Genomic DNA, 14,108 nt, shown 5'->3' with positions numbered 1-14,108 from the left:
TGGGAGCAGATGTGCTGAAGACCTTGCCATTCTTTTACATCTTGTGGGTCGGAATGATCCAACAGGATAATCAGAGCAGCTTATACAGTATTTCTAATAACCTTAATCCCAGGATTGACAATATCTAGGATAGTGTTACAGATGTGGAGTACATTTTTTTGTGATGCAGTAGCTGTTAAACAATTGAGTATTAGGCCTGGCAGGGGAACTAAGATGTCTACTAAGAATCAACGGAAAGTTTTTTTAATATAGAGCATTTGTAACATATTGTAATAGAAATCACAGCCTTGTGTTGAAGCAATGTGTGCCATGTCTTTCACCAAGCACCTTTTCTAGCTAAATATGCTCAGCAGTTGCTTAAGGAAACTAGCTGTGGCTCTCACTGTTGACGTGTGACAAATCCCTATCTGAAGAGCGGCTCTTCAGCTAAAATTAAGAGAAGTATTTATAAAGCACAATGAGCATTAAATAAAGCTAGCTCTAAGTACTGTGAACAGCAAGCTACATCCATTTCCATTATAAATGATTAAAGGGACAGAATTGTAAGAAAAAGAGATGAAACAAGGTGTTGAAAATGCAACTAATGCTTTCTGAATCTGATCAATTAATTAAGTGTAAATATATATATATATATATATATATATATATATATATATATATAGACAATCACACATATTGCATATTTTGCAAGAGGGAGCACTTACTACTAGAAAATCCCTAAATATGACACATAACCTACACTACACTATAGTCAAGTCAGGTTTATTTGTGCTGTTAGTCACAAAGGGCTTCAAAGTCACATAAAATGTTCCTGAAAAGTGATTTGTCTTCGCTCTATCCTTATCACAACAGCTTTCAAATTATGGCAGTGCGCTTTAGACTTGTTTTTAGTATTTCAGGCGACTCTCATGAAGAATGACACCCAAACAGCAGAAATCAAAGGCAACTTATGTTCAAAGTGAAAATATCATCTACAGCATGGAATTTAAAAAGGCAATTTTTTGCCTATATGTAGCTTTTATTCTGTATCTGTGTAGAGGAGATCAAGCTGTTCAGATTGCATAGAAAACATCCAGCAGTTATACAAAGTAAAATAATTTCCCGCACAAAACACAAGTATGAATAAGGATGTCATGTATGATAAACAAACAAAGAAGAAAAATGTCTTTAAAGCCAAAATTCTGACCGATGTCATGCATACATGACATCACTACGTGGCAGTGGTTAAGAGATAAGAGGATTCAATCAAGGAATTACGCATATCACAATATACTCTAAACTCCATATGCCAACTAACATGCTTCAATAGGAAATGCACTGCATAGCCCAGTTTAATACGAGCATGTGTGAGTGTGGCATGGATATTTGGATGTGTTTATTTGTGCTGTGGGACGAATCCCGTTAAAGGAGGAGTTTGGTGTCAAAGAATTTCACAAACACCCTTTGACAGTCGGGAGCAGTTGTATTTAAACAAGGCAAAAATCCTCTGGAAAAATCCCTCTAATCTTTTTATCCCAATATCTGTCTTTGGACTCAGAGACAGCAGTATACTATTAATCTGCTTTTGTCTGAGTGAAGCTGCAGAATGCTTCTAGACAGAATGACACTTTCAGAGATATAGTGAGGCCACATGGTTTTTGCTACATACAATGACAGACATGCCTGAAAGGGAGAGCTCATTTGAATTAAGAATTTATCTTCCTATACAGTGTCTTAAAGCAGTTTAATTCATATATGTGAACATTATGAAAGCTACTGGATACTTAAAACCCAGCAAATGTACTGTATATGGATCACTCTATTCTTTTATCCAAATTACAATGCATGGGTTTTGGGAAGGCTTCTTTAAAATGGTTTAAATCATATTTATCAGAAAGAAATCAAACTTGTGATTTTGATGGAGTCCTGTCTGAACCCATGAACATAACTTGTGGTGTACCCCAAGGCTCGATATTAGGCCCTTTGTTATTCCTAATATATGTAAATGACATGCCAGCTGCAGTCAAATGTCAGTTATTATTGTATGCTGATGATTCCTCACTACTAGTGTCTGGAAAAGACATCTCCCAAATTGAAGACACTCTTAGTGGTGAGCTGCAAAATGTAAGAGAGTGGCTGATCGACATCGTCATTGCACTTAGGGAAATCTGAGTGCATCCTATTTGGCACCAAACGTAAGTTACAAAAGGCATCTGCATTAAAAGTTATATGTAACGAAAATGAAATTGATGCAAAGAATTCTGTTATTTATCTAGGTATTATATTAGACCAAACATTGTCAGGATACTCCATTGCAGAGAAATTACTGAATAAAAGTGCCTGCAAATTGAAATTTTTATACCGTAATACAAGACAGTTTGACTCCAAAATAAAAAAACTCCTCGTCTCAGCACTCATTCAATGCCATTTTGACTATGCATGCTCAGCATGGTATAGTGGCCTAACGATGAAAATGAAAAACAAGATGCAGATTATGCAAAATAATATGATCCGTTTTATACTGTCTAAACCTTCTAGGTATCATGTGGGAAGAAATGAGTTTAAGAGGGTTGAGTTCCTGCCTGTTAAGCTTAGAGTTGAACAACTTAAACTCAATCATATGTACAGTATTATTAATGGTGTAGCCCCAAAGTATTTGGGATTTCAGATTTTAATGGTACATACTCAACATGCCCATGAGACTAGGGCCAGTGTCCGTTCATGTAAGGTGCCATGTGTGAATAGCGAAGCCAGAAAATCCTTTTTTTATACAGGAATTATTTTATGGAATAGTCTTCCACTTCATATCAAAATGGCAGTAACGAAAAGGGATTTTAGACATAAAGTTAGGGCCTACTTATGGAATAAAATAGATAATTAGGGGAAATAAAATCTAGATTGGGGACAGGGAAATTTATTGTTTGGTAGGTCATGGTGTTTTAGCTGTTTTTTTGATGTGTAGTTTTATTTTTTATTGTTTTAATCTTAGGACTGTATGTGTTTTCATGTGTTGTATGTCCTGTTCTCTTACATCAGGGACCATGTTGGAAAAAAGTGTTTCTCGCTTTTACATGTTATCCCTTGGATCCCCTTGTTGTCTTTCTATATCCATAAATAAACCAAACCAAAACCAAATGTCATTCGCATGGAGCCATCCATATAAATCATCTAAAAATGATAGTGTTGCTTTTGACAAACACAAGCTACTTATTGAATTCACTAAATATATTGTTACTGTTTCCATACTGTGTTGCCTTGACCCATCCACCTTGGCGACCCAATATAACCCGGCCCACATATCCACTCTATTGTTTCTTTCAGTGTGTTAGGTTGAATTGTCCTCAGGGATACAACTTGGCACACAATGTCCAGACCAGTACTGACTTGAGGCATGCAGTCAGAGCGTCAACTAACAGAAATTTCACTTTAAATGTGTGTTATGGTGTTTAAATTAAGTTTTAGGTTAGATAAGACAAAATTTGTACTAGTTTATTTTGTTATGTGTAGGTATGTAGATCTTTTAAAATACATGTTTATGTTGAAATAAATATACCTATACAAGTAGTTCGGTCTCCCACTGTATTAGTTTACCCTTCTATGGACATAATGTGTAAAAATAGATATTCAAATATATTCAAACCAATGTGTTTTAGAAGGAATAATCAAAATTTTCAAAGTTTTGATCTACTACTTTGGTTCACTGTAACTACTCTCATCAACATCGTTTCCAGATACTGCTGTTAACTGTTTTCATCTAAACAACTCTAATAAACACAATACCCTAGCTGGTGAACATGCTGCTAAATAGACTATTTCCCTGAGGAGTTGGTGGAGACCAAGACAGAGCTAAAGGAGAATAAAATAAATATTTGACTGATGTTAGTCAGATACATGAATCCAAATGAATGGTAATGTTGTTCTGTGTCTGTTATATGCAACTATTTGCTAAGAAGTTTGCAAACAAGTTCACCATATCAACTTCTGATACCATGTCAGTGTTGTGTTAACAACTTGTGTTGCTGCCCCAAGTGGCCAAAAATATTAACTGCTGTTTTTCTTGTTTCTTTTGCACTGGGTTAACATGCTAAATTTGGAACTTTTAACAAAAAAGAGCTTCAGTTTAATTAAGCTATACCTAAAATACTCGCCTGGAAAATAATGACTTGTATTGACTAGACACTGGTCCAGCAAGTATTCTAAAGGGGTACTATCTAACTGCTGAAATTGTAGGCTGTATGGCTTCTGTGAAAAAATACCAAGTGGTGTTATGGTAGGTGGGAAGTCATCGTTGTGGGAGATAATGTAAAACACCACCTCTAATGTAATCAATGGGTTGCCAAATTTATCAAGTTTTAAATTCTTCTTCTGGCAGGACATTTTACTTATTACTTTATTATTTTATTGCCACTGATAATAAATCCATTTGTGACAGACAGACCCAGTTAAGGAACCAGTGTTATGAAAAATATAAACCTGACCAAAAACAAAAAAACTGCATGTTGTTACATTGTATTACTTGATTATACATGTTAAAGTAAAACCCTGTGACTAAAAAAGATTGACTGTACCCCCCTGTAGCAAAATTTTACTTTCCAGATAAGCATAGAGAGCTCAGTAACTTTTAAATGTTTTCAGTAGCTCTATACACATTTGTGACACTGTAAGATCAGGTTCAAACTATTCAGGAAATGTTCCTCAATTTGTACATCAACCTGAAATCTTAAAAAAGTAACAATCAAAAATCAAATTTGCAGTGTAAAAACATGACAAGACCAAGGCGTGCTCACAAACCTATTGATTGTGAACCTATGTGAACACATTGTCTCCTGCATATATTGTACTACTTTCCTTCCTTAATATTGCAGTAAGGCACACATTTGTTGTGATGTTGTTGTGTTTATTGACTAAAATAGTTCACATAACCAAGGAGGCTGATGATTAAAATGGTAAAATAGCTGTGACAAAAATGTACTTACTGTAGGCTAAAGTAATTTTTTGTACCCTGTCATCATGCATTAGCAGCTTAACTCATCTGACTGTCAGTCCTACAATGAGTGGTGTTAGTTTTAGGGACTTCCTAGAAGCTATGCTCTCAGCTAAAATCATAAAATGAAAGTGCAATGTAATCACTGCAATGACAGGTACTTACTGTATCAAGTCAATGTAAGTTATACTTTGAATTACATAATGCAAAAAATAACAAATAAAAAAATGCTGCACAGTCTTAGTTTAGATCTGCCCTACATTTTTACCTGGACTGATTCATGTTTAGCTAATGTACACTGAAATAAACTATTCCATTTTATCAAGATAAAATATGTGCTATGCAATGCATCTATGTTATTTATCTAATGAAAAAAGGAGGGCAGGTTCTGGGAACTTACTGGCCATAGTGCATTTAAATAATTGTTTTAACCGATAAAAGGGATTTGTGCGTGTGTGTTGTGTGTGTATGTGTGTGTGTGTGTGTGTGTCTGTGTGTGTGTGTGTGTGTGTGTGTGTGTGTGTGTGTGTGTGTATGTGTGTGTGTGTCTGTGAGTCAGGTCATGCAATGTGCAAGCTTGTTGTTGGACAGGGGAGACTTGACAGGTCTGGTGACAAATCCTGCAATCCTTTCATCTAATCAAAGTAATACAATAGCTTTTAAATTATTTAATGGAAAGGTACATTTCAAACTGCAATGTACTTTTGAGGTGAATCAATGTATGGGCATTAGGTAAACTCCTGAGGTGACATATCTGTTTTACTATGCCTCTACTTTTTGTACAGGTAAATTTGCTGAATACGGATTGTGATTCTGACTGGGAAAAGACAATTTATTTAGACTAGAACTAAAGCTTTAATCACTATTTTAAATAATGGTCTAATAAAAAACATTTGCAGGAGTTGTTGTTGCTTGCTTCCCCTGTGCAGCTAAGGATGGGGAGAAAGCAAGCAGCAATACCACATTACCACATGAGGTGGAAAAGAAATCTCTACTTGCTAGAATACTGAATTAGTTGGCAAAGGTACAAATGGTTGGATGCTTTCATCCAAAGGGACTTAAAGTACCATGATTTCAAACAATTTCAGCATGGATGGTTTTGGTGGATATTGAATCTCTTCATCTTGCAATGTTAGTGCCATGCAGAAATGAGAGCTGCCAGTCTTTCTTCTTTTATATGGTCTGGTGTCAAATGTAGTGACGCTAAAAAACATGGCTGGACAGAATCATAAAATACAGTTGATGGGAAGAGTTCAGTATGAACTAACAGTTTAACAGTGGTTTAGCTCAAACAAAAGACGTATGTCAAGAAATCTCATTGTCAACTCAAAGCAGTTCTTTTGTGCTATTTAGACTTGGAAGGCAAGGGAAACTGTTTTGGTGCGTTTTCTTTTTTTACAGGCACACAAGAAGAGGGATGTGATACACCAAGGCCAGACATCCCCATTTTTGCAGTTGAATACATATAGCTAGATTTAAAGCTGCGTTAATCAATATTTTTATATTACCAATGGATAAAATGACTATGTGTAATGTGAGAGAGATGTTGCACTTACTGACAAACCCACAGAGAATAGCTCTATGGGGCTTTATAGCATCTTTGGGCTCATTCTTTTGATTTTACAACCTGCAGCTTTAATGTTTTAGTTCAGTCTAAGCGATTTTATCAGCACCTTTCCAATGGCAGGGGGCAGCTGTTCTCAGCACTGTGATGAACCCCTTGTACGATTCCCGCCCAGCATCAAACAGCAGACAACATAAGCGACTAGCTGGTTAACAGAGTGAAGCATTTAGCAGCTATTAAGCCAGATATCCCCTGAGGTGTTGGTGGAGACCAAAACAGAGCTACGAAAAGAGTAAATATTTGAATTAAATGTTGTGTAATGTTGCTTTGTCTGCTGGATGTGTAATCAGGCAACTGTTTTCTAATATGTTCGCTATAAAAACTGGATATGATAAAGTGTATACATAAAGTTGTCAATGTTGTGTTTATAGGTTGATATGCTGCACCAAAGTTTCCAATTTCTTTTTTTATATTGCTATTACTACTTATAGGGCCCTATATGGCACCCAGCGCAATTGACTCTGTACACCGACGCATGTATCATTCCTATTTTGCACCCGACGCACAGCGGACTTTTCCCTCCACAGACTCACGTCGATAAATTATGGAATGAACTTGCGCTCCCGGGGGCGGTTCAGTAAAAAGAGAAGGCGTGTTCTGGCGCAAACGTTCCCTAGTGCTATTTTGCCGTTTCAGAAACCAATTCCGCCACAGACCAGGAAAAACCTAGTCTAAAGTCAGTGGCGCGTTATTCAGATGCTATTTTAAAGGCGCATGCTTGGCCGTAATGTAGAGTGTGCACACAGCGCATACACTGTGCTTCTCTCATCTAACGGACCCAGCAGTTCCCAATTTTTGCAAACCATACATAAATACAAGGAAACATATGACCTTGTTTTACACAACATTTCCATGTTAAATGAGGAAATATTAGAGGACTTAAGGAGATGTGATGTTGAACTGCATGTGCCGATGCCACTTGACCCAAATGCCCTAGCAGCAGCACGGGAGAGGAGAGACAGAAGAGCTGCATCGTCTATAGTGAGGTAATCCCGGTCTAATGTTACTACATTGCAAAAATATCACCATGCATTCATAACCTCGTGATTCAGTGAGATTCAGCCCAAAACATCGGAAAGTATGTTTTTGTGACATTTCTTTATTTACATTTTGTCAAAAAGAAAAATCAATAGCAAACGTCGGTCTCCTCGGCTGTGAACTGGCCTGCGCCCATGGATGTATTAAGAGCGTCAACCCATTTTAGATTTGTGCGCAAGAGTCATTTATCCCGCCGGTATAATAGCAACAGCGCCCGAGATCCGCCCACAAAGTTACTTGCGTTTGGCGTTTGATACTTGCGTTTCAGATCGTTAAAACAGGGCCCTTAGTGTAGAAAATATCCACTATAACCCAGCACCACTAGACATGTTAGACCCACTAGCTAACTATGAACAACGAACATAGATAATGATGTCACACACTGCCTCTCAGGAAAAACCTTTTAACCTCATTGCTATATTCATCATAAGTTGACTGTGTGAGAGAACAATGCTGTTTGTATGTTTTGCGTAATTCCATCAAGCAGAGCAGGAGCATGATTGAGAGAGGGATTTCAATCCCACGCAGTGCTTTTTGGCTGTCGGGGATGACGGCAGCAGAGGTCTCTACTGACATATTGCCTATGTCTTTGAGGCTTCTGTTTGTGTAATCTTGTGGATCTAATAACTTCAGTTTAGTATCTTGTAGTTTCTTTTCCATGTTTTGACGTGGTTATTCAGGCAAGATACAGTATATACAGTATAATGATGATGTATAACTATCAATATAGACCTTCAGGATGAGTTTAAGATGCTGCTCTCTTTCTGAGTGTTTTTCTCACCCACCATTTTGGAACCTGCAAAATGAGTTCATTCAGGAGAACTAAATATGGGAAAAGTGACTCCTTTGTCACCGTCACTGCAGCACCTAAAATTAGGATGAACAGTGTAATGTTCAGGGTTTCAAATCAAAGTGTTTTGTGTCTTTGCAGTTGTTGTTTTTTTTAGATCAGCACATCACACTTACTTTACTCATGAATATATGTTTGTTTGAGATTAATTTACTAGAACAGGTCCATGAGACAACCAACTCCCCTATATGTGTGCATATAGACACGTTACATGGAAAGTGACCATATCTTTAAGGATTGTTTTGGTTATCATATAGAAGCTTTCATCTTCATGAACTATAATGGATATGGTCCCCATTGCCATGATATATTCATTACATTACATTCATTAAAGGATAGCTGCTCAGCCTTCATGCAGCACAAAGACGATATCTTTCACATCACTAACTTAACACTGCAATAACATAACCAATTAGTTCTTTCATGGCCATAAAACTATTAACATCAGAAGCCACGTGGTGTAAAAATGATGACATTTTCCTACAATTTCTTGACTAATGAGAAACACTCAAGAAAGGGACCTGCGACAGCAAATACTAATTGATTTACAATGGTATTCAAAGAGTTATTTAATTTAAAGCCAGTCGGGGTGCTATGATGCAGGATTGCAATACAGCCTGCTATTTCTCACTGATGTGCAGTGGTTTAAATAAACAAATACTTAATGCTGCCCAACACTGAAAGCCTGTTAGTGAACTACAGCAACAATCATTCATTGTGTCAGTGCATGAGGTTAGTAAAAGACCCTATGCTCCCTCCCGTTGTATTAACACCATTAACAAAACTACTATGACTACAGCAGAAAATAAAACATAGGACATTCTAATGTCTAGTGGTATTTCATATTTGCCTCAATGACTAATAACTATCAGATGGGAATATCTTATGCTGCAGTAGTAAATTATCCAACGCTGGCCTAATGAGCTTATTGTTAATAAAAGACGTATGTGCTTGAGTAAAGATATATGAGCATATGAAATTAAATGTAAATGATGGCCTTTATGTATTGGCCTATATGTTATAATGAGTCCATCAGTGTTTTAATAAACTTGAGAAATAGATTTTTTAAAATAAACCACACACAGTACACATCACACCCTTCCCCCATCACACTGGGCCTGACCAAAAAACGTGCTCCTCCCCACCACAGCAGTAAACTGCCAACCTGTGGGCAGCTCTGCACTCAATACCATAAATGCTGATACACTAAGGATGAGAACTATAAGAGACCCTGATTTTCTGATCACGATATTTGGCCACAACAAGAGTGACTCTATTCTCACTACCTCAAAGAACTCCATGTTCTCTTTGTGTATTGATCAGCTCTGTCTTTTATTCTCCTGCATTACACAGCGGATTGTTTTATTGGTTAGAATTATTAAGCCATTTAGATCACCATTTTGAGGGGAAGTCGTGGCTCAGTCATGCTTGGCTGGCTTTTGTTTAGAAAATGATCTGATAACGATAGATTCTAATGTGACGAGCTTAAATTATCAATGTAATAATAACGACACTGTTAGCAACAAAAAACCTCACCCAGTTATAATTTTGGTTCTCTTCTGTTGCAAATATCTGTTGGGCTCTTTTTATACTATGTGAAGTCAATGACATCATTCGTGTTTACTCCATCTGACTCGTAGATTACTCCTGCTCTTGCATTTGAGGTAAGCCAGTGGAGCTGATGTTTCATAGGTCAACCAATCCCCATGGACCTGTTTTATAAGAATGGAAGACACCTTTGGGGATGGAGAACACCTGCATATTTTGCTAATGAGCCCTTGCAGGAGATTCGCTCATTACAAACAACTGTATTGCAGATCGATGACACACATCATAAGACTAAAACACACATATGGATTTAGCCAAATAGAGGAGGGAAATGCATTACTTTATGACTGATGGTAATTACAATAGGGTACTTGAATTTGTTTAAATCAGTCCATCTTGCGGCTGACTGGAAAGGTTACAAAGGACACGTTGTACCGACTCTATGTCTGAACTGAATCCAGATGTCTTACCTTCACTGCAGTCCTTTCCTTGGAACCCTGTCCGAGTGCAGTCACATGTTGGTTCGTTGTTAATTAAACTGCAGACTCCTCCATTTAAGCACATGTTGGTTGAACCGCAGAGGTCTTTCAAGACCCCGTCACTGTTGATCATGACAGACTCCGTGTTGTTGACCTTTATGTCTGTTATCCATCCAGTGAAAGGTAGCTGATCCTTTACTGCAGCTGATGTGAGTCGCAATGCCACAGATCGTAATTCTGGTGGTATTCCACCAACAAACAAATGGCTGAAAACAGTCATATCCCGTCTTTTTGACTTCACCTCGACCCATTTCGTCTCATTGTCCACTTTTAGGGTTGTGTTCTTAAAGTTTCTCCTTATCGTGACCGCGTGCCATTGGCTGTCATTGACCGCCATGTCAGAAACGACGGTTGCAGGCTCGGCACAGAAGATCGAGAAACGAAGGTTGAGTTTACCATTCAGTAAGAAAAGTTCTAGAAAGTCACAAAATCCCTCATCGTCGAAGTAAACTAGCAGCCCATGGGAACTCTTTGTTTTCATATTGAAGCTCATTTCGCTTTCACAACATGCATTCCACACTGGAAATCTAGCCCACTGGCCCTCAGCATCTGTAAATTCTAGACAAGTGCCTATTTCTACAAAGCAACAAATGAGCAGCCCAACCCATATGATATGGGCACCATGTGGCTTTTGTAAAACCATCGTGTGATCACAAAATCTGTGCAGGTGAACAGGGATTTATAGGGCTTAATTTATTTATAAGAACCTTTGCTTAAGCAAGAATTATATTGTGTTGACTGTAAGAGAGTAGACTGGCGTGTAAGTGACTGTCTACATGGATAAAGTGTGAGCTGATGCATTGTAAGACAAGAGATTAAATGCTATAATATATTTGCATAGCAATAGGCTTTGCCAACATTTACTTCCTGGAGCAAATACCATTACCTCACACTGTCCAGGCCACTGGCCAAACCTCTCACTGTTTGCGCCAAAATGGTTTGAACTGTTTAAAGGTCCTCTCTGCCATGGCTATTTAGAGCAAAGTGACAGAAATTCAAATATCCATTGGGCACACTCGATCTAATTTATGTAATTATGGAACAGTCCCTTCTGGTGCCAGTTAGTGCGTGCACGGTTTCACTTGAGTTGAAATGGCAGCTTTAATCTTCATGTTCACGCCAACATTCGTTGGCATGCAACTGGAAGCCTTGCTCGGGGCATTTCACCCTGCATCCTCCATAGCAATAAGAAAAAATGCCATATGGAGACACGTTGGCTGATAAGCTCAGCAAAAGAAGCAGTCTGTCAAAGCTGTCCTCAGTCCCAAAGCTATCTGCAAAAGAAAAGCATATTTAATACAGTATCAGCGTTTTCACCATATCCATTTCCAAATCCACTTTGGCCAAAGCCTTAATCAAAAGTCAGAGTTAATAGTATGATTAAGGCAGAAGCACAGCCAATCAAGCACTTATATCCAGAAAGGCCTTTGTTGCAAGGAACATGAACATGAGACGTAGGCCTATCAATAGATGAATATTACAAGGGTTTTCCAGGAAGCATACAGCAGCACTGGACAGTGGTCAGTCAGTGTCCACCTCGTGTGCCTTTTAACATGCAGTGCTTAAAAGATTTTAAAACATTAAAATAAATAAATAAAACTTGCACATTTCCATGGAATATAAAAAAGTAACTGACAATACAGCCTCAGCATCATTAATCGCAGATGCTCGCACGTCTAAAAACAATTTCTGCAGACAATCTCAGTCACACCAAAGTAAAAAAAGGAAACCGCTTAGTAATATTTTATTTTGCTTGCACTCGTTACAACTTCTGCAACCGCGAATGATCATTTGGCTGTATCAGCAGCATTCCCATATACAGTAGGCTATTCACTGGCCTGCCCTCTCTTTAAGACCTAACATGAGAAAAAGTGCGTCATTTGATTCACAATGGTTGGTTTGTGTAAGACGAACCAGTCGGGCTGCCTCTGGGTCTCAGTCAGACCCCCAAAATGTGCTCTTCATAATAAATGCCTCGTCACTATTTTTCGGACTATGAGACGGATTCTGCTTTCCCTTCCAAACACCAAACGCGGTGAATATAGGAAAAAGACGATAACCTACATTTAAAACCTCCGCAAATAGTTTGCATTTCAATGAAGAAAAATGTAAATCGGGTTTACTTGGGCACCGCACTTTACTGAAACATCCCCAGAAACATCAGTGAATACCAATAAATGACCATCATGCTTAATAAGATATAACGTAATCCTCACCGGAATTTAGCGTTTCACTGGCTATATTTTACCAAAACGGGACATTATCTCATCAATATGCCCCATGCCTTAACATCTTACCCTGGGTGACAGCTGTAAAGGGCGCACTATAATTACAGTGTTAGTTTAAGCCCATATCTGCGGAATTTTTTCAGTCGCTCACAACCATAAAATTCCTTGCAAAAAAAACAACCACGATGAGGCTTTTTGTTTTACCTTTCCGCGTACACTTTGACTTCAATGGGACCTTAAATAGTTGGCACAAGAGAAAAACAAATGCGATTTCATGCAAAACACCGCGGGCTGATTTTTAAAACACGACTGTCCGTATATTCGGTCCGTTGGAGAGCCTGTACCTCAAATCCACTCTGGCGAAACCTTCACATCAAGATCTGCTTTCAAGTGAATCACAGCATCAGCGCGCGCGCCAGAGAGAGAGAGAGAGAGAGAGAGAGAGAGAGAGAGAGAGAGAGAGAGAGAGAGAGAGAGAGAATGGGATGCACACACGGGTCCACTTTCACTCTAACTCTACTAAAAACCTTAAAGGCTCAGTGGTAAAATAAATTACCTTAAATAGTCTGTCCTCCAAGTTTGTTTCCCGGTTTAAAAAAAGACAAAACACATCTAAAGAGAAAAGTGAAACTGCCGGATGAAGTAGGTGGGGAGCACAGGATCAAAATCCAGTTATCTTTGTGGAAGAGAAGGTGCAATCTGGTTTCCCCGTTGAGCTTATCCAGCGACTGTCAGGAGCCACAGACAGAGCGGTATCACGTGTCTCTCGATGATGTCTACCGGGGAGGGGCTGAATGCAGTACCTTGGACAGCGCCTCTGCCTCCATAAGCATCCATCCACGGACATTTATATAGGCAACTTTGGAGATAAGGCTTGTAAAACTGCTGGGATTGATTCATTGATCACAATAGATAGGAGTAGTATTTACAGCACACTACAACAGCTTATATTCCAATATGTGTTTATTAAAACTCATATTATAGTCATAGATACTATTAATCCTTGTACATTACTGATGGTTCATGAAGTACAACATTAAATAATTCATGCTTTTTCATGCATGAAGTCATGCATTAATTCATGACAATTCCTGTACCCTTATTATAAAGTGTTACCCCTAAATGATTGGGCAAAAAATGAATAAGTTACTAAAATATATCTTCTATCTTCTATTTACTCAAGTTCTGGACCATGGATAGCCTACAATTATCACATCCCCATTACTAAAATGAGCAAATTACTTTAACTCCATCCTTTCAGCCACTATAGGCTGAGTTTTAGGATGCTGCACAAGTTCTATCAAGTCACCTATGACTG

General features: G+C 38.2%; 1 protein-coding gene across 37 annotated transcripts in view; it reads right to left on the bottom strand.

The window, feature by feature from the left end:
* Positions 1 to 13,522, bottom strand: part of LOC120547712 (neurexin-1a) — a 265,714-nt gene extending 252,192 nt beyond the window's left edge. For 34 of the 37 annotated variants that reach the window (XM_039783273.1, XM_039783281.1, XM_039783278.1 and 31 more), the window contains exons 1-2: positions 12,995 to 13,167; positions 10,494 to 11,836 (exon numbers count right to left, since the gene is read on the bottom strand). In XM_039783273.1, coding sequence (XP_039639207.1) covers positions 10,494 to 11,205 — 712 coding nt within the window. In that variant the 5' untranslated portion in view covers positions 11,206 to 11,836; positions 12,995 to 13,167. Of the gene's footprint in view, positions 1 to 10,493; positions 11,837 to 12,994; positions 13,192 to 13,346 lie in introns of those variants that run through there. The other 3 variants (XM_039783274.1, XM_039783276.1, XM_039783275.1) reach the window with 3 other exon arrangements.
* Positions 13,523 to 14,108: the final 586 nt, after the last annotated feature.

The sequence above is a fragment of the Perca fluviatilis genome, chromosome 19, assembly GCF_010015445.1.
Source record: "Perca fluviatilis chromosome 19, GENO_Pfluv_1.0, whole genome shotgun sequence".
NCBI lineage: Eukaryota > Metazoa > Chordata > Actinopteri > Perciformes > Percidae > Perca > Perca fluviatilis.
This window is presented reverse-complemented; position numbering and strand designations above follow the sequence as displayed.